The 23760-nt window shown below is 43.8% G+C and overlaps 1 protein-coding gene across 1 annotated transcript in view; it reads left to right on the top strand.

The window, feature by feature from the left end:
• Wdfy1 (WD repeat and FYVE domain containing 1) overlaps window positions 1–23394 on the top strand; it is a 51643-nt gene extending 28249 nt beyond the window's left edge. The window contains exons 4-12 of the mRNA XM_031368135.1: window positions 3277–3331; window positions 5828–5978; window positions 7802–7914; window positions 9949–10075; window positions 11091–11196; window positions 17414–17515; window positions 18897–19027; window positions 20235–20343; window positions 21001–23394. Coding sequence (XP_031223995.1) covers window positions 3277–3331; window positions 5828–5978; window positions 7802–7914; window positions 9949–10075; window positions 11091–11196; window positions 17414–17515; window positions 18897–19027; window positions 20235–20343; window positions 21001–21060 — 954 coding nt within the window. The 3' untranslated portion in view covers window positions 21061–23394. The remainder of the gene's footprint in view (window positions 1–3276; window positions 3332–5827; window positions 5979–7801; window positions 7915–9948; window positions 10076–11090; window positions 11197–17413; window positions 17516–18896; window positions 19028–20234; window positions 20344–21000) is intronic.
• Window positions 23395–23760: the final 366 nt, after the last annotated feature.

The raw sequence follows: 23760 nt of genomic DNA, 5'->3' as shown, positions 1-23760 counted from the left end.
AGTTTATGTGTACATATCTATTTGTTTCCTTAAAAGAAATATAACTCATGTGTCACAATGGTCATCATTCTACATGTACATCTTCGCGGTCTATAGTATTGTATAGTCATTAGCTCAAGTCAGCACCACCACTTTGAAATTGCAGAACATGTGCACATCCCCCAAGGAATGCCCACATCCATCGGCAGTTGCTCCCCCAGCTACCTGTCTCTAATCTATTTTCTCAAATGTTTATCCTACACATTGTGTGTGAATAGAGTCATGTTGTATGTGTAGCTTCTTGTGTGAGTCCTGAGGGATCTTCCCTGCTGCGGTTTGGATTAGTTACTCCATCCCTTTATATGGTGGACCAGTATTCTCATGGGTAGAGTGATCCCACTTTGTCCGCTGATGAACTTAACAGTTTATCATCAACCATCAAGTTGGTTGGAATTGGGATTATCCATGTGGGGCTGTTGCGAACATTGCTGCTGTAGCATTGTAGGTGTCTCTGTGAATCTGCATTTTTCAGTTTGTTGACTATATAGGAATGGAATTTCTGGGTCATATGGTCACTATTTAGTATTTCAGGAAATCCTTTATCCATTTTTTATTTTTGTTTTTGAGAGAAAGAGCAACATGCTTTATACAACCCAAGCTACTCCAGAACTCACCACCTTCGTGCCTTTACCTCCAGAGTGCTGATCTTAGAAGCGAGTGCCACTATCCTGTGTGCTGCATGTAGTTTGTAAGTTCTTGCTTAGTAGTAGATACTAGACTCCAGTCAGATAAACAATTTGTCAAAATCTCTCCTATCCTAAGGATTGCCTTTTCAATCATTTTTAAGTTTTGTAAAGTCCAATGTGTCTTCTTTCTTTTCTCCCTCTCTCTTTACTTGCTTGTCATTTGGTTACAGTATCTATGAAGCTATTCATTAGCAGGTTCAAGGTCATTTTCTCATTTTCATAGGAATACATGAATCTGTGGCCAGATCACTCTGAATGTGCCTCATTCTGTCAAACAGATACTTTATGCTTATCCTTTCTTCTAAGAGGACACAGGTCTCTGTTGGAAGAGGGCATCTTAGCTGGGTGATCCTGAATGATAGAGGAAGGACACAGGCATACCTGAGACATGAGTAGGGCCAGGTCATGCAAGGCCTATGGGTAACATTTTACATCTTATTATAAATTTAGTGAGAAACAATCAAGAGGTTTTTTGACAAGCAAATGCTGTGTTGTATTTCATATCCCCCTCTTCCCTATTAGTATAGGATTTTACTACATTGCTCAGGCTGACCCTAGAACCTACTGTGCAGCCCCCATTGACCTCAAGCCTGTGATCCTCCTCCACCTCATGCTCTAGAGTGATAGGATTATAGGTGCCTCCTATATTCTTGTGTCTGGCTGTATTCTTATAAGACTAACTTTTTGGAGATTGGATTGGAGAGCAACAAAAATGGAAGGGAAGTCAAGTTACTATAGCAACCAGAAGTCTGGGCTCAAGGACAGTGGCATCAGAAGTGGACAGGGTAGAGTACTTAACATGCCTCCTGGCATTCTGTTATAGGCTGAGTTTGAGAGGATGAAGGAAGATGTCAAGTGACACCAGATTTGGTCCTTGAACTAAGTGGGCTGTGGTGCCATTTAGGAGGGGAAGGACCAGGGCAGTCATTGAAGGGAGAGAGGAGGTGGGCAGCAGAGAAGGCTGAGATCAAGCTGTAATTAGAAGGCTGCCTGTGTTTATATATAAACAGATGTAAGAGCAGGTAAACTTACAAAGCTAGAAAGGAAATCAAGATAGGCAAAGGGGAAGGATAGGGCTTGGGTACAAAGTCACAAAGGTCATGAGAGAAGAAAAGGGACTGAGGTGACAGAGGGCTGGTGAAATGGTGGAGCAAGGAGAACCATCAAAACACAGTGTGTTCGAAAATGTCCTAAAGATTATCTAGTATTTTACATGTTAATTTAGAAACAGGTAAGTAAATCCATAAGGCAGCCAACAGGGATCAGAGGGAGCATATGCTCCTTGTAGACAGAAGTCGGGACGCAATGGCAGGAGAGGACCAAGCGTCTGTGCTTAGTGTGGGCTAATCATAAGAAAATGGCTTTACTGAGAGGGACAAAGAGTCTTGTGTAGGCCAAAGAGCTTCATTGTTGTTTTGTTGATTTATCTCTTAATGTAAAGATGCCTTGATTGTGTCTAAGGACTAAGAAGAAAGAGCCCAAAGGAATAGTGGCAAAGCTCTGCCTGTCTCTTAAAAGACTTGGGGATGTCACCACGATGCACATGCTCCTGTGAGATAAGAAATCCTCAGTGTAAGATGCAGGCACCTTCTCCAGGTGGTGGTGTGTATGTCTCATACATCTTCTGAGGGATTCTTCTGAGTCCTGCTTTTGGTCGAAGGGCAGGCGGCTGTTACTGCACATGGAAAGCTGTGGCTTCGGCACAGAGGGACTATGCAGAGCTAATCCTGCCATAGAGTAGAGTCAGCAGTTGATCCCCATGTGGGCTCACCACCTTGCCTAGATTCTCACTTACACTGCTGATGAACTTTGGTACCCAGCAAAGCCAGACAGAGGACAGGAAGTCTGCCTTTCTTTCGGTGTGTTTTTCTCACTCTCAGTCAGTCTACAGTGTATAATGTCTGTGTTTCATAGCACCTTAACAATTTAACATTGCCCAGTAGGACTCCTAGTTAGTGCATGCTCTTTTGACTTTTATTTATTATTTGCATTACCAAAAGGTTTGCTTTTTTTCCCCTCCTAGTTATTTGAAGAATAGGAATATCAAAAGACCCGCCACAATCTCTAAAATTTGTGTTTTAGAAGGTGTATTTATGCATATAACATGCATATTTTCCTCATTTAGTGTAGTGTGGGTCATTTAGTGTGGGTCATTTGCTGAGCCATTCCTATGTTTATTCTGTAAGACATCAACTCTGTTGATAACAAACAAGTCTTTAATGTTTTGCTCCTTGTCCATTGTCTTGAGAGGTTTATTAATTATTTTTGTAGAGCTGAAGCAGCAAAATGAACAAGCTTTTGCAGTTAGAGCGTGGCTGGTTTGTGGAGGGAGCACCGGACTCGGGTCTGAGCTGGCCAGCCACAGTTTCTTTGTAGGATTCCAGCTGTTCAGTCCTCTTTGAAGGAAAGGAGGGCAGGAGGAGCAATTCCCGCCCCTCCGTAGCTCATCCTGCACACTGTGCTGCTTTGCACCTTGCCTCATTTTTCAAGTTGAGTTTCTATCGTTTTATGAACTGTAACTTGTCTTTTTATTGCATATGCTTGCTTTTAGGAATTTCACGTTTCTGAAGATTTTAATAAAATGAATTTTATCAAGACCTATCCAGGTAATGACACACACTCTGGCACATGTACACATTTAGATACATACACATAGAGGTAGAATGTCCACTCCTGTGATATAACATTTCCCATGGTAACATTTTCATTTTATAGCACTAGTTATATGAGAGAATATAATAAGTCATTTATCATCCTTTCCTGCTTCCTGGCATTTAAATTTTCGTATATTAGTTTATATTGCAAGATCTAACTTCACTATTCTTTCTGTTATTGGAAGAAGATATGCACTGTTTCCAGGTTTTGGTTAACATACAGCACAGTATACATGCATGTGTTTGTGTTTACATACACGTCTGTGAGTGTAATTAGCAGTTATGTGTATAAATGTATATGCTCTTGACTGTGACAGTGGCTCTAGATGTTTAATTTTGATAACTTCTACTTAACACAGATTCCTGCAAACAGAATAGCCAGGTCAGACACTAAAAAGTCATTTTAATGCTACGGAATTGTTTTTGCAAACTCTTCCCAAGCAAAAGTGCAGGTCCATGGGGAACCCTCCTGCTGGATCTTCCCAACACTGCTGCCTTATTATTTGGTACCAGATCGACAGAAAAGTTAACAGGTTTTAAATGGCCTGAGTTTTATTTAGTGTGGGTCATTTGTTTTCTGTGAATGTCCATTCATGACGTGTGCCTCTGTTCCCAGGGAACTGCAGTGTATTGTAACTGAGTTAAAAAGGTGTCCTTTGGAACATCTGTGACATACACATTTTATAAAATCTGTATTTAAGTTGTCAGAGTTCTCTATGTGCTATAAGTTTTGTGGTGATTTTCATGTTTCCATTTCATTGGTAACTTATGACATCTTAAAAACCATGTGGAATATTGAGTAGGGTTTGCCACACTTTTAATTTTACCCCAAGGGAAAATTTAGAAACTATGGGTGAAGCAGGGTATGCATTAATAGGCTTCACCATCCTGTCCTAAGGAAAACATTGAAAACCTTCAACAACAGAAAGGATCTAAGGCTGTAAACAAGACAGCTCTTCCGGAGAGTCAGCCTGAGGTCTTGACCGTGAGCTTACACGCGCCTTTTCTTACCCCAGGTTGACAGCCACCGATTTAGTGGGAAAAAGTGCTGATCAAACTCATCTTTTACTTATAAGATTTATTCTATGAATAAAAGCCATGTCTCTCAGCTTTTGTATCTGAAATTAATAAGCACCCAGTGTTTGTGGAAATTAGAAATACCATTAAACAAGAAGAAAGTGAGACAAAAGCCACTCAGCCCGCCCCAGTCACTCACCCACCAGTCTCCAACCAGGGGTCGGGTTGCTTGACCCTAGAGCCAAGAGCTGGAGCGCCCTTTAGTTTCGGGGTACTCAGGGGCATGTGGTTTGTGTGCGTGATGATTACACTGACTGTCTGGGATGCTCCTCGGTTCTTCTGAAGCAGCTCACACAGCTAAGGCAAAGGTTCCCTTTTTCTTTCTCTCCTCTAACTTCATTCATTAGATAGAGCATTTATTAGACACCAGCTGTCTGTAAAGTTTTATGCTAGGTGAAGCAGCCCTGCCCCTGCCTGGGCGTGGCCTGGAGTCAACCATAAATATTTCACAGGCTGAGTTAGAGAAGAGCTTCCTCCTTTCTCAGCTACTACTTCAAAGAACTTTACAGGTGCTCTGTCATTATAAATAATAATAGAAGGCTATACACAAAAATAGAAAGAAATTTATTTGATAATGATTTGTTGAAAATGGGTATAGCTTGTGTTAGATAAGTACAAAAGATTTTAGCCAGGTATATAAGTTACCTTTCTGGTTGCAGTGACCAAAGACCTAACAAAAGACAAATTAAGAGAGAAAAGAGGGTTTATGTTATCTTAAAGTTTGAGGGTACATCCATCCATACTGGTGGGAAGGATCTCACATTGCAGAAATCAACAACTACAACGTACCTTTGCCCTGCTGAGAAAAATCCCACAATTGTCCATATAGACAGCATATTAAAGTTGTCAGAATAAAAAATAAAATGTTCCTTCAAACATAGCGAGGCAGGCAGATAATTTTAAGATTTATTTATTATATGTAAGTGCACTGTAGCTGTCTTCAGACACACCAGAAGAGGGCGTCAGATCTCGATGGTTGTAAGCCACCATGTGGTTGCTGAGATGTGAACTCGGGACCTCCGAAAGAGCAGTGCTCTTAACTGCTGAGTCATCTCACTAGCCCAACAATTTTTAATTTCTTTTCTGTAACTGGGATCTTTCTTAAGCATGCACGGATGGTTCCTCAGTGGCTCCTGGCTTCTGACAGTCTTGCATTTCGGGTGGTCCGGGGCTTTGGGAAGAGCGTGTGCGAACGCATGGGAGAGTGAGGAGAGACAGATTGTCTGGCATCTTCCTGGGGCCGTGCCTGCACAGTCACTTTCACTCTGTGGAAGCTGAGCCCCAGCTCTCTGAGTGCGAGTGGAGTGCGCAGGCGCAGAGCTCTTCCCATCCTGAAGGGCACTGACCCTCCCTCTCTTTGTCTCCCTGCAGCCCATCAGAACCGAGTGTCCGCTATCATCTTCAGCCTGCCTGCCGAGTGGGTGATCAGCACTGGCCACGACAAGTGTGTGAGCTGGATGTGCACGCGCAGCGGGAACATGCTTGGCCGCCACTTCTTCTCATCGTGGGCCTCCTGTTTGCAGTATCCTTGAGCATGTGGACCCCTCCTCCCCACTCTGTCTCACCTTGCTGCTTAATTTGGAATTGAATTGTTAGTTGTTCTGAAGACAATGACCCCTATGTTTCCTTTTCTTCGGTATAGAGCATATCTGAAAAATAATGACATAAGTGTGTTTTCTGTGGGTGCTGTTAATTTTTTTATACAAAGTTGTAGAGCCAGGCTAATGCCTGCCCTTCATCCATTTCATTACAAAATGGAAGACTGTACTTTACAAGTGGGACTGCCAGGAAGTGGCATACAAAACTTCCTTTCATGCTTTTTTTTTTTTAAGGTGAAAGGGGGCTTTAATGCATACAGTACTCTCACAGGTGCCTCAAGTTCCCTAGACAATAACAATTCCTACTTTAATGGTCCAGCTTTACCCATAGTGCACCTCTGCTGTAGGTGACCTCTGGTTGCTGTGTGTACCAGTGCTGACAGATGCACTGACCAGATGGGGGTGATCAACAGCAGACAGCTACCTGAATAGTTGAATAGAACAGTGGAACTTCTTTTCTTTTTTCCCCATCAAAAGTTTTCATTTAAAATATTTGTTATGAGCCAACAAGATGGCGCAGCAGAACAGGTCTTTACCACCCAGTGTGACAACCAAAGTTTGATCCCTGGGTCCAACATGGAAGAGAACCAACTTCCAAATATAGTCCTCTGACCTCTGCACGTGCATCACGGACGGCACCATGGGACACCTCTTCCATAAACAAATTTAAAATTAAATTACTTTCTTAATTTTTGTTACAAATGAATGTATACCATGAGATAGGTTTTTTTGTTTGTTTGTTTGTTTTTGTTTTGTTTTTTGAGACAGGGTTTCTCTGTGTAGCCCTGGCTGTCCTGGAACTCACTTTGTAGACTAGGCTGGCCTCAAACTCAGAAATCCACCTGCCTCTGCCTCCCAAGTGCTGGGATTAAAGGTGTGCGCCACCACCGCCCGGCACACATGAGACAGTTAAGGTAAAAATTTAAAATACAGTTTAGGATCAAGGGAGAAGTGCTCATATATTAATTATATGATGTCATATTATATTCTAAGGGAGCTTTTCTGTCACATATAAGACCTCTCATAATGGCTTTGCAGAACATGGCACAAAATCACAGCCAAGGCTGACTTGTAGTTCTCCTGAGCTCTGCTGTAGAACACTAGCAGTCACTCTGTTGTTTCCTATCCAGTGCTGGTGTCCTACAAGTATCTTAGTTACAGAGTGAGCATGGAATGAATTGCTAATGGTAATTAATATACTTTAAGCCGGTTGCCACAATAAGTAGCCGATATCCGCATTATGGAACTACACACCATAAAGTAAGCCATTGTTGTCATTTAATGTTGGATTAGCTAGGCAAAAAAGAAAGATAAGTCCGTGTCCTGAACTTGCTGTCAATATGACATCATTTGTATAGGTATTTCATAAAACAACATCCCGTTCCAACGTGTGTGTGTGTGTGTGTGTGTGTGTGTTTGTGTGTGCACATGGTCTTCACTATTTAGCAGTTTTAATGGTTTCTTACAACCTGACTGTAACTGCCTGTGTGTGGTCTCTGACGGCTCTCATGACTTTTATTGCTGGTTCCTATGAGACTGCCTCGATATAACAACTGTTGGATGGTTACTAGCTTTCCTTACGATCTGATGCTTAATTTTTTTTCAGCATATACCTATCACCTGATTGTCATTGCTCATTGCCCATCACATTGTGATTGCAGGTCTATGGTCTGTGTCTGGCATTGCTTGCTGTGTGCGAGTGTGTTGAAATGGGTCCTGTTCCCTTTCCTTTACTGCTTCTCCTCAGGTATGATCTGGATACTCAACATGCCTTTGTCGGTGACTACTCGGGACAGATCACCCTGCTGAAGCTGGAGCAGAACACCTGTTCCGTTATCACGACCCTCAAGGGACATGAAGGTAGGCTCGGGTCAGAAGTTTCTCACCTGGGCAGGCATCCATATTCCGTCCTCAGCTTTGTGGGTTTGGGGAATGGCCCACTCCTTGTGAGCTGCCATATTTCAGTTTGAATTCTATATGCTGGGATTGGAAAGAAAATTGAGGGTCAGGTGTCAGGTCTGTTTCATGCATCAGAAATCCTGTCTAAATTGTTCAAATGGACGCTTCGTATTGCTTACCTTGTTTACTGATTGATTGATTGATTTGTAAGGTGCGTCTGATGCTTAACCTGAAACTTAACGTGTGGCTCAGGCTGGCCTCAGTTCATAATAATCCTCCATCGGCCTAAGTGCTGGGATTACAGTTGTGAGCCACCATACCAATAACCTTTAAAATTATTGTTGACATAAGAACTTTTTATGGGAAGGGTGTGCAGTACTGGTTTTGATCCCAGGGCCTGGTTCATGCCCAGTGAGAACTCTAGCTCTAACCTACACCTCCATCCCCAGACCATTTCTTTTAAACAGACCTTTGGGAGAATTCTCATTACTGCTGTTCTGATTTTGTTAGTTGCTAGAGTGGTACTATTAGAGAAACTCCATGGGCTGATCAGCCTTACACTTGGTCAGAGTCAGGACTAGATTCATTTATTGTATGGCGGCGGGTCTCCGTGGAGGAATTTAAAATTCCTGTTGGCTGAGTTGGGTAAACCTTCTATGTACATGTGGGTGGGTGATAAGTTCATTTCATTGACCACTGAGCTGAAATAGATAATTGGATCCATTTCTGTTGAGCCACAGATTGGAAGTTTGGGGTTCTGTAGTTGAGACTGAAGAGCTGAGGATTTGTTGAGAGGATGCATGTGGGTCTGGTGAAGATGGTTCTATTGCCTGGGTAGTGCCTTGTACCTAGGCTTCCAGATGTGGCAAGCTGGGGATATTACACACTTTAGCTAAATTGTTTAGATGAACTAGACTGTCCAAGATCAGGGACTCTGGGGGAAAGGCGAAGGGGAAATGAACTGTGCTTTGGAAAGAACTTAGAAAGTCTGCTGCTGAGAAGAAAATCCCCCGTCCCAGCCCCTCCCAAGCATGGCAGATTCTCTCATGACCCCTGGACCTTCAGGGTCTCTGAGCTTCTGACGGCAGAATGGGAACTAAAACTACTTAGTGGTTTTCGGCGTCAGCGTGTTTATATGTGGTTTAAAACGCTGACTGATACACGAGGGCTATTGGAGTCCACAGAATTCATGGGAAAAAAATGAGACCACTGAGCTTGCTTTGCCAACTACTTTTTGTTTTGTACATGGCTTTTGTTTTGAGAAAGTTACATCAGAAAGTGACTTTTCTTACTTGCTTGTGCTTGTGAGCTCTTCACTGTCTGTAACCTCCAGGAGAATTATTAGCCTGTGTCACTGGCTCAGAGTTAGTTTGTTAGCAGCTGGTGCCTAGATCAGTTGTAACTGAAGACCTCTGCAAGAGAAAGCTCTAGAAACAAAAGATTTCCCCAAGGGCATCCAATTTGATAAGTTAGCAGTGTGTGTGAAATGCTTTCTCTCACTTTTTTTTTTGTCAAACTTCAGCATATTTACTTGGTAAGCTTTTTTTCTTGAGGCACTAATTTCCACAGATAAAAATCATCTTAGGGCAAATGTCTATAAAGTTTCATGGGTCAGGAGTAACCTAGATTTGTATTTTGTATAAAATATGCATGACAAATTGTTCATGTTTTTTATGACATTGGGATTTTTTTCTTCTCTTCAGAAGTTTTATGAGCTGGTGTTTTATATCTAGCTACTTTATAAATTACTGGTGCAGAACAAGGAAAAACTTTAAAGACCTTTGTATTCAGAGCTGTGTGGCTCAGAAATCCTCAACTTCTAAGTTTGGATAATGAATTTACAGTGTTTCCTCCGTGACTCATGAGATTGTGGTTTCAATGACCCTTTGTATGCCTAAAGAGATGTTTTCACTCCAAGGCTCAGCTGATAGCTGGGTTTCCCACAGTCAAGCCTGTGAGTCTTAGGTTCTGTTTGACCCTCTCTCACATCCCTAGGTAGTATCGCCTGCCTTTGGTGGGACCCTATCCAACGGTTACTCTTCTCGGGAGCATCCGACAACAGCGTCATCATGTGGGACATCGGGGGACGGAAAGGCCGGACACTCCTCCTTCAGGGCCACCAGTATGTCACCATTCGGGGTGGTGGTCAGAGGCAGGAGGGGAGGGTACTCTGTCCTGTCATGTAAGACAGCAGCAGCCTGATTGGGCTGAATTCACTTTTAACTGCTTCTCTCAATCCTGAGTAAAAAGAAAATGGAGTGTAAGGTGTTCTTCCTTCTTAGTCTGAAGAGGTCACCGCTCTTCTCTGCTAGTGAGTAGCTGTATGAATTAGAGACTGGATTTGAAAACAGTGACCATGGCAGATTGTGTGTACTGGGCTCCTCCTGCACTGGAGGCATGGGCATTTTGTTAAACCCTAAGATGTATTTCATCAAAAAGTAATGTGTATATCAGCAGACATAGTCCCTCAAGCTCTGACATTGTACTCCTTAAGGCGTGTCTTCTAGCCTTTGAAAAGCAGCACCTCTTTACCCCTCACCCTGTTTTTCTTCCTTGTGGCTGCTCAGACCATAGCTGTTTACTGTAATTAGAATCAAGTTGAAATTTAGCCAGGAAAAAACTAGATGCCAAAGTTAACAGGTCAGGGGATTACTTGCCTGGCATCCGGGTCTGAGAGCCTTCAGGAAGAGGGCAGAGTTCTCCTACCCATGTGTGCACGGGCAGCACCTGTGGCTGTGTGTGCACGTGGCTGCTCCTGGTCCTCGTGACCTAACAACTTCTTCATATGAACTGAGTTTCAGTAAGAGTGACAATCCGTTTTGGTTTTGAATAAGTAAATAGATTGTGGTGATGGACATACATATCTATATGGAGAGGGTTTTTTTCACCCTCTCCAACTTGTTGTTTAAGTGCCAGATCCAAAAGGAGTGGCATTATTTACTTCTACCCATGTAGAGAACATGGGTAATGTGTTAGAGCATGCTGGGTAAGGTTCATCATACAATCCTCGTTACCACACCAAATAAACAGTAATAAAGCAGCGGCTAGTAATAGAAGAAAGGCAGGGTGCTGGGCTCCAGGGACGGGCTTCTGGTTTTTCTATGCTGACATGTGACTTGGGTACCATTCATTTGTAGTGACAGGGTGCAGTCACTGTGCTACCTGCAGCTCACGAGGCAGCTCGTCTCCTGCTCGGCAGATGGTGGCATTGCAGTGTGGAACATGGATGTTAGCAGAGAAGAGGTAAGAAGCAAGATCGTGGTGGGCGGGCCAGAAGAGAGCCCCCTCTGGCTTTTCAGTTTTTCACCTGGCAGGGTGGAAGGTGGCTGAGGTGTAAACCCCCTGCTTTCCCACTGCTCCACCTAAGGATCATTACCTAACAAAGTTCAGCCTGTCTTTTGAAATGACATTATTTAACTTGTGTACATATGTATACACATACATGTAAATATGATGTGTATGTATTGTGTTCGTGTATATATGCATGGGTGCAGGTTTCATGTGCATGTGAAGGTCAGAGGTCAAAACTGGGTGTCGTCTTCTCTTGCTCCCCATCTTGGTGTTTGAGAACCAAGTCTGGTGCTCATTGATTTGACTGAACTGGTTGACCAGCAAGCCCCGTGGATTTACCTGTGTCCAGCTCTCCAGCACTGGGATCGCAGGCATACACCACCATGTCTGGCTGTTTGTGTGAGCGCCTGAGATGTGAGCTAGGAAGTACTTTGCTGACTCCGCCATCTTTCCAAGCTTCTCAGCTGTGCTATATTCTGCCCTGAGTGAGGGTTTCTGACATTGATGAACAGTCTGAACAGTTGGACAGCATTCAGCTTGAATGAATATCAGCTTGGGGAACTTTTTGCAACCAACAGCCTTCTAGCTTATCCATGGATTTGGACTCCTGGAGGCCCTCTAGAGCACTGCAGCTCAGAAGCCCTGAGATGTCACAGGGCATCCACAGCCAGGCAGTTGTCCTGGGGAAAATGCACCTCTGTTCTCTGCTTTTATTTTGTATTGTGCTGTCTTCCACTGAGTCCAAACTGATATAGTTTTCTTTAAAGGCAATCTGTTTTTTAAATTTCTTTGAGCCACTAATGAGTGTAGATAAGTCTAGATAAGTGTTTCAATCTCTGAATATCTATTTCCTTTTCTATAAAGTGAAATCTTGCTTGAGAGGATGTCTAAGGCGCCTCCATTTCTTTAAAGTCTAATTGCTCATTTGAGTGACACCACAGTGACTCTGCTTGACCTTGTTATCATGAGGTTCCTCAATTATTCATACCATGCAAATTTCTGAAAATAGATCTGGTAGAGGGATATGCACATCCATAGGCTTTTTATAGCAGTCATCAGATGGCTTCCAGGCAGGATCTACTGCTTGTCTCTGCTGGCACCTGTGAGGTCTGTCTTTGCTCGGTGACATCGGTGGCTTGTTATGGTGATAGCAGAAGTGTATCTAAAGAAGGAGGATGGGTGATAAAGTCAGGTCCATTCCAGAAGCAGTATCAGGCATGTACAGGGTAGCCATACTGTCTGACAGCTTAGAGGAAAACACATGCTAAGTGGTTTGGTGTTAAATTAAATGCTCTCTCTCTCTCTCTCTCTCTCTCTCTCTCTCTCTCTCTCTCTCTCTCTCTCTCTCTCTCATACACACACACACACACACACACACACACATGCTCATACAGATGCACACATGTAGAGGCCAAAGGATGGCATCAAGTGCCCTGATCTATCCTCTTTGCTTTATCCCTTGAGAATGGTCTCTCACTGAACCTAGAATTCACAGATTTTTGGCTAGGCTGGCTAGACAGCCAGTTCATGCAATCTCTCTTGACCACCCCTCGCTGGAGCTCTAGATGTGTAACTATGTCTGGCATTTATGAGAAAGCTGTGGATTGGAACTCAGGTCTTCATGCTTGGACAGCAGGGCTCCCACCCACTTCTGGTGAACCAGTTTTGTTTTCTTTTTCTTTTCTTTCTTTTTTGATTCTGCATCCTAGCAGTATGTATTATATGGTGTCGCACGTGTTCCCTGTACTGTCCTGTTGTCATTTGTGTGGCTTAGTGCTCCCTATGTGCTATCCCAGTGGATGCTGTATTAATCCAAAGTTGACCCGCAGGTTTCTGTGCATGGCTCTGCTTTGTGCTGCTTTATAATATCTATGATTCTCACTGAATAAACTTTAGTTTCTAATATGTCCCATAAGTTCTAATCAGGGGGTTCAGTCTATAGGAAACATTGTTAGCTTCTTACCCATAAGAAACTTGCCATCCCATAAAGAACCCAGATGGGTCTATAACTGATCAAATGTGCTGCCTGATTCAGAGGGAGACTAACCACCAGGTTTCCTGGCAACTTTGTGCGGCTTGCCAGACAGGAAACTCTGGTTCCATGGCTACTGATTAACTTCTGGTTTTGTGCCTTTTTAAAATCTTTTGGTAAGGCTTGGAGTGATATGTTGCACCACACACTTAGTGCCGCTCTGTATTGCTGCATGGTGGGGCTTTCCCTGCAGAGGTCTGCTAGGACTGTGTTCTGTGTTCCTCGGCCTCTAGCTATACGCACCAGGAAGAGTGCAGAGATGTGAGAGGGAAGATGCACTTCCTGCATAGCCAGGCACAGCTGTCGGATTCTCTCGGGTTTAACCGCTCTACTTTCACCTCACCTTTGTTATCCTTTGTACATGCTTTCAAAAATTGCAGCCAGAAAGTGGGAGCAGCACCCTTCTTTCAGATTACATAACGGTGAACTATAATTGTGTATGTAGGAAAAGAAAAATATAGGCCTGTCTATCAAGCAGGAATGACTTCCTGTTAGTCATCTCTCTAATGGAGCAGGGAGCAAATTATATCAAAAGAGGCATTATTTTTAGTCAAAGCTAAATTTTCCTAGCTAGGGAAATGTAATGCAAAGGTGAACAGCCCGCCATCTATGAGGTCTGACCCTGTCAGGGATCCGTACAGTGTCCAGGTCTTCCTTAGCCAGCAGCCAGAGGATAAAGCGCTCTCCAGTTCCACATGCTCACCTGGTGGTGTCTCTGGACTGTTTCTAGCCCACCGTGGCTATGAACCCCCTCCCACAATAACCATATTTGCTCCGCTGACAGAGTACGATTAATATGGACTGTTCCTTTTGGGAAGTAAGAAGTGTGAATGAACAGATAACCTTAGTTACAGAGAATGTTTGAGCTAGCAGACTTCAGAATGTAGGATACTGTACTTATCTATCAATACAGTGCAGATAAGTTAGCAGTTAGTGGCATAATAAAGAGGGGTTATTAATGTATTCTCTCTGCTCAGATTAGACCGAAGGAACGGGATGTAGAAAAGAGATAGAAGTCAGGGCTTAGTTAATACCCTCTTTCCTGGGCTGAGAATGTCTCTGAGTGGTAGAGCATTTGCCTGGTGTGGACGACCAGGCTTTGGTTCACCATCCCTTCATTGTGCTCTCTTTCTGAAGACAGGGTCTCATGTAACCCACACCAGCCTGGCACTCGGTCTGTGGCATGAGCAGGGCCGTAGCCTCCCGGTCTTCCTTGGCTTCACTGCCCGAGCAGTGGAATTATACATAGGCATGCGCCACCACACCCGGCTTCTGCAGTGCTGGGGATCAAACAAACCCAGGGCCTCCTCCATCCTGGCCAAGAAGTCAGCAGCCGAGCTGTGTCCTCAGCTCTGCTTTGCTCTTCTCAGTGCAGACAACCCCTGTTCTCCACAGACAGCACTCCCCGAGCCAAACGGCTCGTACTGTCACCAGCTTCTGAGGCTCGTACTGACACCAGCTTCTGCGTAGGAACAAAATAAAGTGATGAATTTTCTCATTTCAGAATTTGTTCCAAATGCATGCCTATGTCCGCACTGACTGTGTTTGCTGTCTCAGTGTTAAAAGCATTTTCCTCTCCTCCTGCTCTTCTGCCTCTAGATCAGCAAAGGAATGTACTGGCCTCTTTTTTTTTTTTTTCCAGTTTTTCGAGACAGGGTTTCTCTGTATAGCCCTGGCTGTCCTGGAACTCACTCTGTAGACCAGGCTGGCCTTGAACTCAGAAATCCACCTGCCTCTGCCTCCCAAGTGCTGGGATTAAAGGCGAGCGCCACCACCGCCCGGCTAGGCTGTCCTCTTAACCATGGCTCTCTGAGCTGTCACTTCCCAGTCCCGAGTTTTGAGACCCCGTGTCATAAAGGAAATAGAGCCCCTTTTCAGAGGCTGTGGGGAGCATGGTGGACTGTCAAGACAGATAGAGCAGCCTCTTGGGTTTCCTGTGGTCTTGAGCTTCTGGCTGACTGTGGGCAGTTGCTCCAGGCTGTAAACCACAGTCCTTTGCCTGAACAGTGGCAGTACTGGTGTCTGGATTCGTGTGCTTGCTTCACGTGAACTCTGTGTACTGCTGGGACTTCTAGCTCCTTTGTACATCAGGCACGGTTGAGAACACTTACCATTACTATCCTCTTAGTTGTACAGCTAAGTATAGTTCCAGGGTCTATACCAGAAGAGGAAGCGGGCACACAGTTATGAAGTAGGAAAGCTAGGTTTGGCATGTTTGGGATCTGACCGTGAGGCTGAGCTATCAGAACAGAACCACTCTGACTGTGAGAAGGAAATGGGGAATTCGATTGAGTCACTTGGAAGCACATTTCAGGAGTCTGGGAATCTGTTCATGGGTTGCTTAACTGACGGGAAAGGGATGGCCAAGTAACTAAGCAGAGCTCTTCAAATGCTGAGACGCCCTAAGGGATGGCATTCAGCCCTTCACTATGGAAGTTAAACACTGACTTCCCATAGTGCTCGCTTGCGTTCGTCCTGCTGTAATGGCTCTCAGACACAGGTCTCTCTGGACTTGAGATAGCTGTAGTGATAAAGCCGACGTTAACTGCACCCACAACTGCAGGACCCGCACTTGACTTACACTAGACATAACACCTGAGTGTCATCTCTGATGTTAAATGCTGTGCCTCCCAGAGGAACACTGTCCCCAGGTAGTGTCCCCAAACCTTACCCACACTGCTACCACCTCTGTTGGTCAAGCAGACAGAAGTTCTTTCATGTCCGGATCTCCCTCACACAGGCACTGATCTGTCCATCATTCTTGGTCCTCCCCTCTCATTCCCAGCGTCTAGAGACCGTCCTGTCTCAGCTGCCTCTGGGTATTGAATATAGAAACATTTTAGTGACGTATCTAAAATAAGAACTAGGAAGGCCCAAAGTGTTGAAGAAGTAGGAAGAAAGATGTAAAAGGCAGCCTGACTGAGGTCACCTTTCTTTTTTTTTTTTTAAGATTTTATTATTATATATAAGTACACTGTAGCTGTCTTCAGACACACCAGAAGAGGGCATCAGATCTCATTACAGGTGGTTGTGAGCCACCATGTGGTTGCTGGGAATTGAACTCAGGACCTTTGAAAGGGCAGTCAGTGCTCTTACCCGCTGAGCCATCTCGCCAGACCGAGGTCACCTTTCTCTAGGGTGTCACCATCACTGCCTGTCTCCCAGCAGCTGACATGGCTCAGGACCTGTGATGCTGTCACCCTCTCCTCTTCAGATGTCTTTTTCTAGGGTGGTAACATTAAGATCAAGAAATGATTTTTTTATCCCATGACCTTTAGATTCACTTATAGAAATAGTCATCACTACCATTTTTATTATACCCCCGTACGATCCATCCATCAAGTGCTTACACACTTGTCTTAGAAGCAAGTATACTTTCTCTCTTCCTCTCCCTCTCCTTCTCCCTCTTCCTCTCCCTCCCCCCCCTTTTATTTTGTTTAGAGAAGTATTTGTTACATTCCTAATAAGTATCTTGTTGCAACTAAACTGCACTGAGAAGGACCACGTGACAACACGGGGAAGGGAATAACAAAGCTCCCTGCTCAGTGGTAGGAGGAGTGGACCTGCTCCTGAAGATTGGGCAGAATAGGAGGGCGGATGCCCAAACAGAGCAATGAGAAGTTGGTTTTGTTGCTCTGTCTTACAGTGGTCCTACAAACATTTCCAGGAGGTAGTTCAGGTTAAACAAGAAACAAGTTTTGATTCAAGTGGGTATAGATTTCAGATAACATCAAAAGAGACATAAGATATATTAAATATTCTAATTATTCTCTTACTTGTAGGTTACAAATTGCAGGACCCTATAAACACTGGTCACAGTTAGTCAAAACACAAGTGTGAGTCGGGGATGGTGCTGCATACCTGTAATTGTAGCACTTAAGAGGTGGAGGCAGGAGGGTTGCTACAAGTTTCAAGCCAGCCAAACCATATAGTAAGTCAGTCTCCTAAAAGCAGCCAACCATATAAAAACAACAACAGAAAATCCAAACACTGTGGGATTGATCATGAGAACCTCAGCTAAAATACATTGTGGGATTTAAAAGAAACATCAACTCCAGAATGTTTTAGAACTCTGCTAGTGTCTGAAAGGCTACTGTAAACACATAGATGTTGGCTTTGCCTCCCTGCTGCCCCCAGGCTCCTCAGTGGTTAGAAAGCGATTCCTGTCAGAAGTGTGAGCAGCCCTTCTTCTGGAATATAAAGCAGATGTGGGACACGAAGACGCTGGGGTTGAGGCAGGTGAGTAGCCAGTGTTTACTCCTTCCGGAAGAATTTTGTATCTCATTATTTTCATTGTTAATTCGAATTTTTAGAAAATCATACATTGTTCTTAACAAATGTGGTTACTCCCATTGTTTTGTATCATGGCCATGTGACTGAGAGTGAGTGTGGCCTGTCCTGGGGCCTGGAAGACCTCTTCCCTCACTTCTCCACTGCTTGTCCTGCATTGGAAAACTCAAAGTGCCTGGAGAAGCTGCAGAATCCCTCGTTAAACTGTGGAACTTGCTCGCATTTAGGACTGTTACCTATTAAAGTCAGTGTTTCATAGTAGCCAAGAATAAAATTAGAATAAATGAGGATATTTTGTGATAAGCCTTAACCTTTTACTCACAAGCAGTGATGGCCCTTCTGGGGTGCTTTCTGCTCTGTTGGGCCTGGACCATTTGCATTAACACTTTCTCAAATCTCTTAATTTTTTTTTAACTGAAAAACTTGTCCGCAGTAGCCTATTTCTGAGTTTCTGATAGCACTGGTACTCATGCAATGCCTAAGTCCTGCTGTGAAATGTATCTGGCTGAGCATGAATGTGAGGGCTACGTGAGAGTGTGGTGATTGTTCACCGTTGGTGAGGGATTAGTGGCCTAGCATTCGTGTGTGTTACTAATTTTGCTTTGCTTTCACTCCTCAGTAAGAGGACTGCTCCTCAGTAAGGCCCCATCCAGACTGGCAGCCAGTGCTGGCATTCTTTTGTTTATTACCCTGAAATGCCCAGCAATAGCAGATCCTGTATGATGCTTCCATAGCAGTGAACAGCACATTATAGTTGAAGTATTCCTTCTAAAGAAAATGTCAATGAGTGAATTATGCATTAATAATTAATAGGAGAAAGGGAGATAGATAGATAGATAGATAGATAGATAGATAGATAGATAGATAGATAGAGATAGTCAGTCACTAACGGGTTAGTGGTTAAAGTCTGTTACACTCAGTAGTAATAATTAGAGTATTCTGGAAAGTTCTGGAGCTTATTTTCTGAATCAGAGCTTGAAAAGCCAAAAGAACATTATTCTTCTGTGAGGACTATTTAAAACTTACTTTAACTTTTTTCTTTGAAGGAGGAATAAGTTTTTCTTGCCAGAATCTCCAGCTATTGGGTTCCTAAAAGAGGTTGAGTTTCTTTTGAATACCACTGCTCTTTGTGGACCCGACAATGTGGAACAACAGACACAGCTGTTGTCCAGCAAAACAGGACTTTTTTATTTGAAGACCCTTGCCTAGTGGGAAAATTGTGTACCCAAGTGCCAGTGATGATGCAGTGGATGTTGGGGTCTATCAGGTACATCCGCCCTGCTTTTACCTGAATGCAAAGCTAACTCCTGTCTCTCTCCACACCCTGAAGCATCACTGCAGGAAGTGTGGGCAGGCCGTCTGTGGGAAGTGCAGCAGCAAGCGGTCCAGCTACCCTGTCATGGGCTTCGAGTTCCAGGTTCGAGTTTGTGATTCCTGTTACGACTCCATCAAAGATGAGGAGTGAGTGCTTGCTGGTCTTCGTCTTACTGCATCCTGCCCTCTTTGTCTGATGGGCATCTGAATATGGAGCCTGACTGGTTCTAGAGAGATTCTTACCCATCTGCTTATCTCTTTGGAATGTCTCTTGAAATGTTCATTTGTTTGTTTTTAATTACATTTATTTGTGGGTGGGTTGGGCGTGCCAGTGTATCGCAGCTTGGGTGTGGAGGTTCAAAGACAACTTGTGGAATCTCTCCTTCTGCATAGCCCTAGCTGTCCTGGAACTCACTCTGTAGACCAGGCTGGCCTTGAACTCAGAAATCCACCTGCCTCCACCTCCCAAGTGCTGGGATTAAAGGCGTGCACCACCACCACCCAGCTCACATGAACCATTTTTGAAGAGAAATTCCTGTCCTAGCTTTGTGACACTTTGGGCCACTACTCTTTGTCTCAAGCTGCTTCACTGGCTGGGACAGATATTTTTCTGAGTGCCCATGAGGGTTGCTAGGAGTACTTAGTCCCGCAGCTGGCAGGCCCATCCCAGGGCTCTGCAGAGACACATCCCCATGTAAGTGGGCAGCAGTTGAGCTGCCTGATTGTTTTCCATTCATGCCAACTTAGTTAGGAGAAAACTGGAGAGACCCGTATTCCTTCTCCAGATGGTCTTAGCTAACTTCATCAGACATTTCCTGATGTGGGCAGATCCTGTAGGAGAAAATCACCATTATGTTTCCTGTTTCCTGAGCCATGACTGCAGTAGCAGAGGCCTGGGTCCCCACCCATGATGGGCTGGGAACTAGCGGAGGGAGGCTGCACCATGGCTCTGACAGTGGCAGACGGTCACTGGCAGTATTTACTACAGTACATCATTGCTCATGATCTCCTCCAGTGCTACTTTTCCTTAGTGCTAGGTATTCTTCCTTAGGTTCATGTTTTTATGTTTGTCTACTGGTCTCTCCAGTGAAAAAAATACATTATTTTTATTTTGAGCAACTTAACCTTTTTGAGGTCTTGGCTTTGGGACCAAAGCCTCTACCGTTGACACCTTTCTTACAGCCTTGTTATTATCTTGCTTTCTGTACTCCTTTAATTATAAAACCATTGCTATATTTTTAGAAGATAATGTTAACACCATTATTGTGTGTAAGCCACCTACATTGCTAAAGGATTGCTTCTCCCTTAGGCCTGGGTACAGTCAGCACATTTCAGCTGTCTTTCTCTTTATTAGCCGGACATCTCTAGCAACATTTCATGAAGGAAAACATAACATTTCCCATATGTCCATGGACATTGCGAGGGGACTGATGGTGACCTGTGGGACAGATCGTGTTGTCAAGGTAAGCTGGCCTGCTAGCTCTCAGCTGAGACAGAGCTATCTTCATGCTGTGAATGGGCTTCAAGGCATTTCTAATGCCATTGCCATTTGCCTCTGCTTTTTATAATCAGTCAATCGCCTGAATGACAAAGCAGATGTTTGTGATTTCCTAACCCTGATGGGGACTCACTGTGGGTGGTGGTCCTGATAGTGCGGGCTAAGGTGTCTCTTGGAACCTGTGGGTTCCGAGCTGGCCTGAGGATTTCCCCTCCTATCTGTCTTGAGTCTTTCTTAGTCTCTAGCCTTTTCTTTCTTCTTGGCTAATGTTCCTTTGCATCCTATCCTATTTGTGAGGAATAATCACATTTTTTAAAGCTAAATCCATAGATCACAAAGCAGAAGTTGAAAGTAAATGTTTTATACTTAGTTGAGTTGTGAAACAAAGAGTTTATATTCTTATACACTATAGTAAAACATTGTTTTCAGGATTCAAAATGCTACCTGTAAGTGTTGTTGTTGTTTGGGGTGTGTGTGTGTGTTTTCAGTAGTAAACAACATTGTTTTATTTGTATATGAGTCCTAAGGAGGTTTTCCAGCCAAAGACGACAAAGCTGTTGGTACTGCCTGTTGAAGTTAGACCCCATGATAAGTATTCTTTCTCCATATGCCTTCCTTATAGATATGGGATATGACTCCTGTGGTGGGCTGCAGCCTGGCAACTGGATTTTCTCCACACTGATCCCGGAACTGGGTGATGTCTGCTGAACATTACGCACAGCAACCTCCATGAACGGAGACCCTTCATGTAGCTCAACAGCCACTGTCGTGTGAATGGACAGTAGCCACCTAAAAAAACCAAATCAATATTTTTAAAAAGAAAAAAATCTATATAAAGATGTGTTTGGGGGTATTTGTGGAAATTATCTGTGGGGACTAACACCTAAAAGGTCTGTCCACCAAGGTCTCCTAAGGAATGGGATTTCCTCAGCAAAACTGCCTCATGAGCATTGAACCAGTGGGTAAGGAGGGGACTGCCAGCAAATGAAGGGTTTTGAAGGACATTTTTTGAACAAAAAAGGTTAGTGCTTAGAACTTCTTAAATGCAAACCCAGGAGCACACATGGGGTCTCATGAGAGGGCCCCTGAGGCCCCTGAGAGTACCCCGATACGCAATCAGGAGTTGTGGGGAGAGCTGTCCGTCTTTCTTCAGGGGAGGTGGCCAGGTGTAAGAAACCTAAGCTTGCCATACAGATGTTCTCTACAGCGAGTTGCTGATAAACTTTGTCAAGGCACCTGTTCTGTCAGGTCATGTCCTAATTTGCTCTTGGGTTTGGCTCACTGCAGTTGTTTCTGTCCCAGCCAGTGTCCCATGAACCTTTATAGCTGTCCTATAACAAGACAGCAGACATTCGTCTCTCTCTCCCAAACCTGCTCTGTGGACAAAGCTTTCTTTTATGGTGCTGTTGTACAAGCCTCCTGACATTTTTTTCTTTGTAGCTAGTCACGACCCATGGCAAGCTCAGCTACCCATGGTGGTGATGGGTGCCAGCAGCCTGCTCCATGGGACAGCCCAGTCTTGCTAACTGATACATTTGTTTGCAGTCCCAAGACAAGCCCTTATGATATGGTAGCAATTTATGCCCCTCAGAAGAAGTACTCTGGAGCTATTATATTATGTTGTAGCTGTGACCAGTGTTACTCATGTGTCATAGGGAGAAATTGGTGACCCATTGCTAAAACTAGCAGTCAGGTCTTGTATAGTAATCCCTAACTTGTAAATTGCTTTCATAGCATTTAGAAGAGCTGTTGTATGAAATGTGTTGTCCAGTTTTTGACCAGATTACCAGGAGATGTTTATGTATGTTTATGTTGACAGAAAGTAGCACATGGACTATTCCAGTAGAACCTCTGGAGCCTACTGCTTTCCAATAGGAAGGGCCAACTGCTTTAAAGGATAAATAATGAATACCCACAGGATCAGTGTGACTCTTGCTAATGGGTATCAATTTAAAATCTCACTGCGGCACTGTGTTGGATTACATCAAGATCAGGGACATTCTGCCAGATAGAACTAAGGCTTTATCACTTCATCAACATGGTTTACAAGGAGGGAAAACTTTGTAACAGGCAGTAAAGCTATGGTGCCCCAGTGGACAAAGACACAAATAATGAGGAAAGGAAAGGCAGCCAGGCATGATGGGCTCTGTATTTGCAGGGAGCTCTTGTCTTCAGAAATAAGACCAAAGGGTTTTGTTGCCCCCTTTTAAGTTTTATGTTATGTCACTTTAACTGGTGATCCTTCACCGGATTTTCCTTACACTATACAAGATGTTCATTGCTAGAGCTTTGGACAAGAGAGTGTGTGACATTTTGAAACATTGTAGAATGCTCTCCTTGCTCTGCATGTTTTAGCTCAGTCTGTAGTTCTGCCCATGCAAGGGAAACAGACCATGATGGAGTCATTGCCTGTGGAATAGTGCTGAGCCAGCGTGAATTGATTGGGCCAGAAGCATCTGTGAAATGTGACTGTTGGATATCTGTGGTAGATTGAACTGAATGTTCTCCCTCTCTTTTTTAAAGCTTTCTGATGTAAAACCCTGTGCCCCATAGAGAGCATGTAGTTGGTTTGAGCCTTAAAAAAAGAGGCTAATAGAAATCAAGGGGGAAATTAGACTTAAGGGAGATTAGGGGAGGGACCTTGGGAGGGAATGCAGGCTGTTTGAATGCACTTCACTCCTCACTTGGGCCTGTGGTCACGTCTTCTTTCAAAAATGTATTTGCCAGGCTCCCCTGATGTGTCACCTGTCGGGTAGCAAAGGGGGTCATATTTTTCTATAGAGGGTGAAGGTTATATTCTCAAGTTTACTGACTGAAGGGACAACAAGGCTCATGCTTTTTGCCCTGTTGCTGAACAGATCACTAAAGAGAGTTCCTTAAGTAACAACTACTGTCCTTTCCGTCCCAGAATTCTCAAGCTAATTTGTACAGACAAGGATCAAGAAGTAGAGGATGTTAGACAAGAGTCTCGAACTTAGATCTAGTGTGTAATAAAGTGATGCCAAGTCTTTATGCTCAACACGTTCTTTAATAGTCCTTTATTAGTTGGTCCTAGTGATAGCAATAGGCCTGTACCTTGGTAGAAACCACTTCTTATTCACTAGACTGTAATTGTTTACCATGTCCCAGTCTTAACTTGATGCCTAGTGGACAGCAATAGACACTGTTGCTGTAGACTATTGCTTTGTTCTCCCACACAGTGATTCAGTTTGTTAACATCTATATTTATTAAACTTGTCAAAATTGATAAATAGAATAGCAGCTCAAACCCAAGAAGATATTTTTGAAAATCAGGGTTTCATTAAAAGTACTTTCTAATGTCTCCTAAATGACAAGAATCAAGTTACTGTTAATGAAAATGATCTGCTCATTCTAAATGGGT

This window comes from Mastomys coucha, unplaced genomic scaffold, assembly GCF_008632895.1.
Source record: "Mastomys coucha isolate ucsf_1 unplaced genomic scaffold, UCSF_Mcou_1 pScaffold14, whole genome shotgun sequence".
In the NCBI taxonomy this organism is placed as follows: Eukaryota; Metazoa; Chordata; class Mammalia; order Rodentia; family Muridae; genus Mastomys; species Mastomys coucha.
The sequence above is the reverse complement of the archived record's forward strand: the minus strand, read 5'-3'. Positions and strand labels throughout refer to the sequence as shown.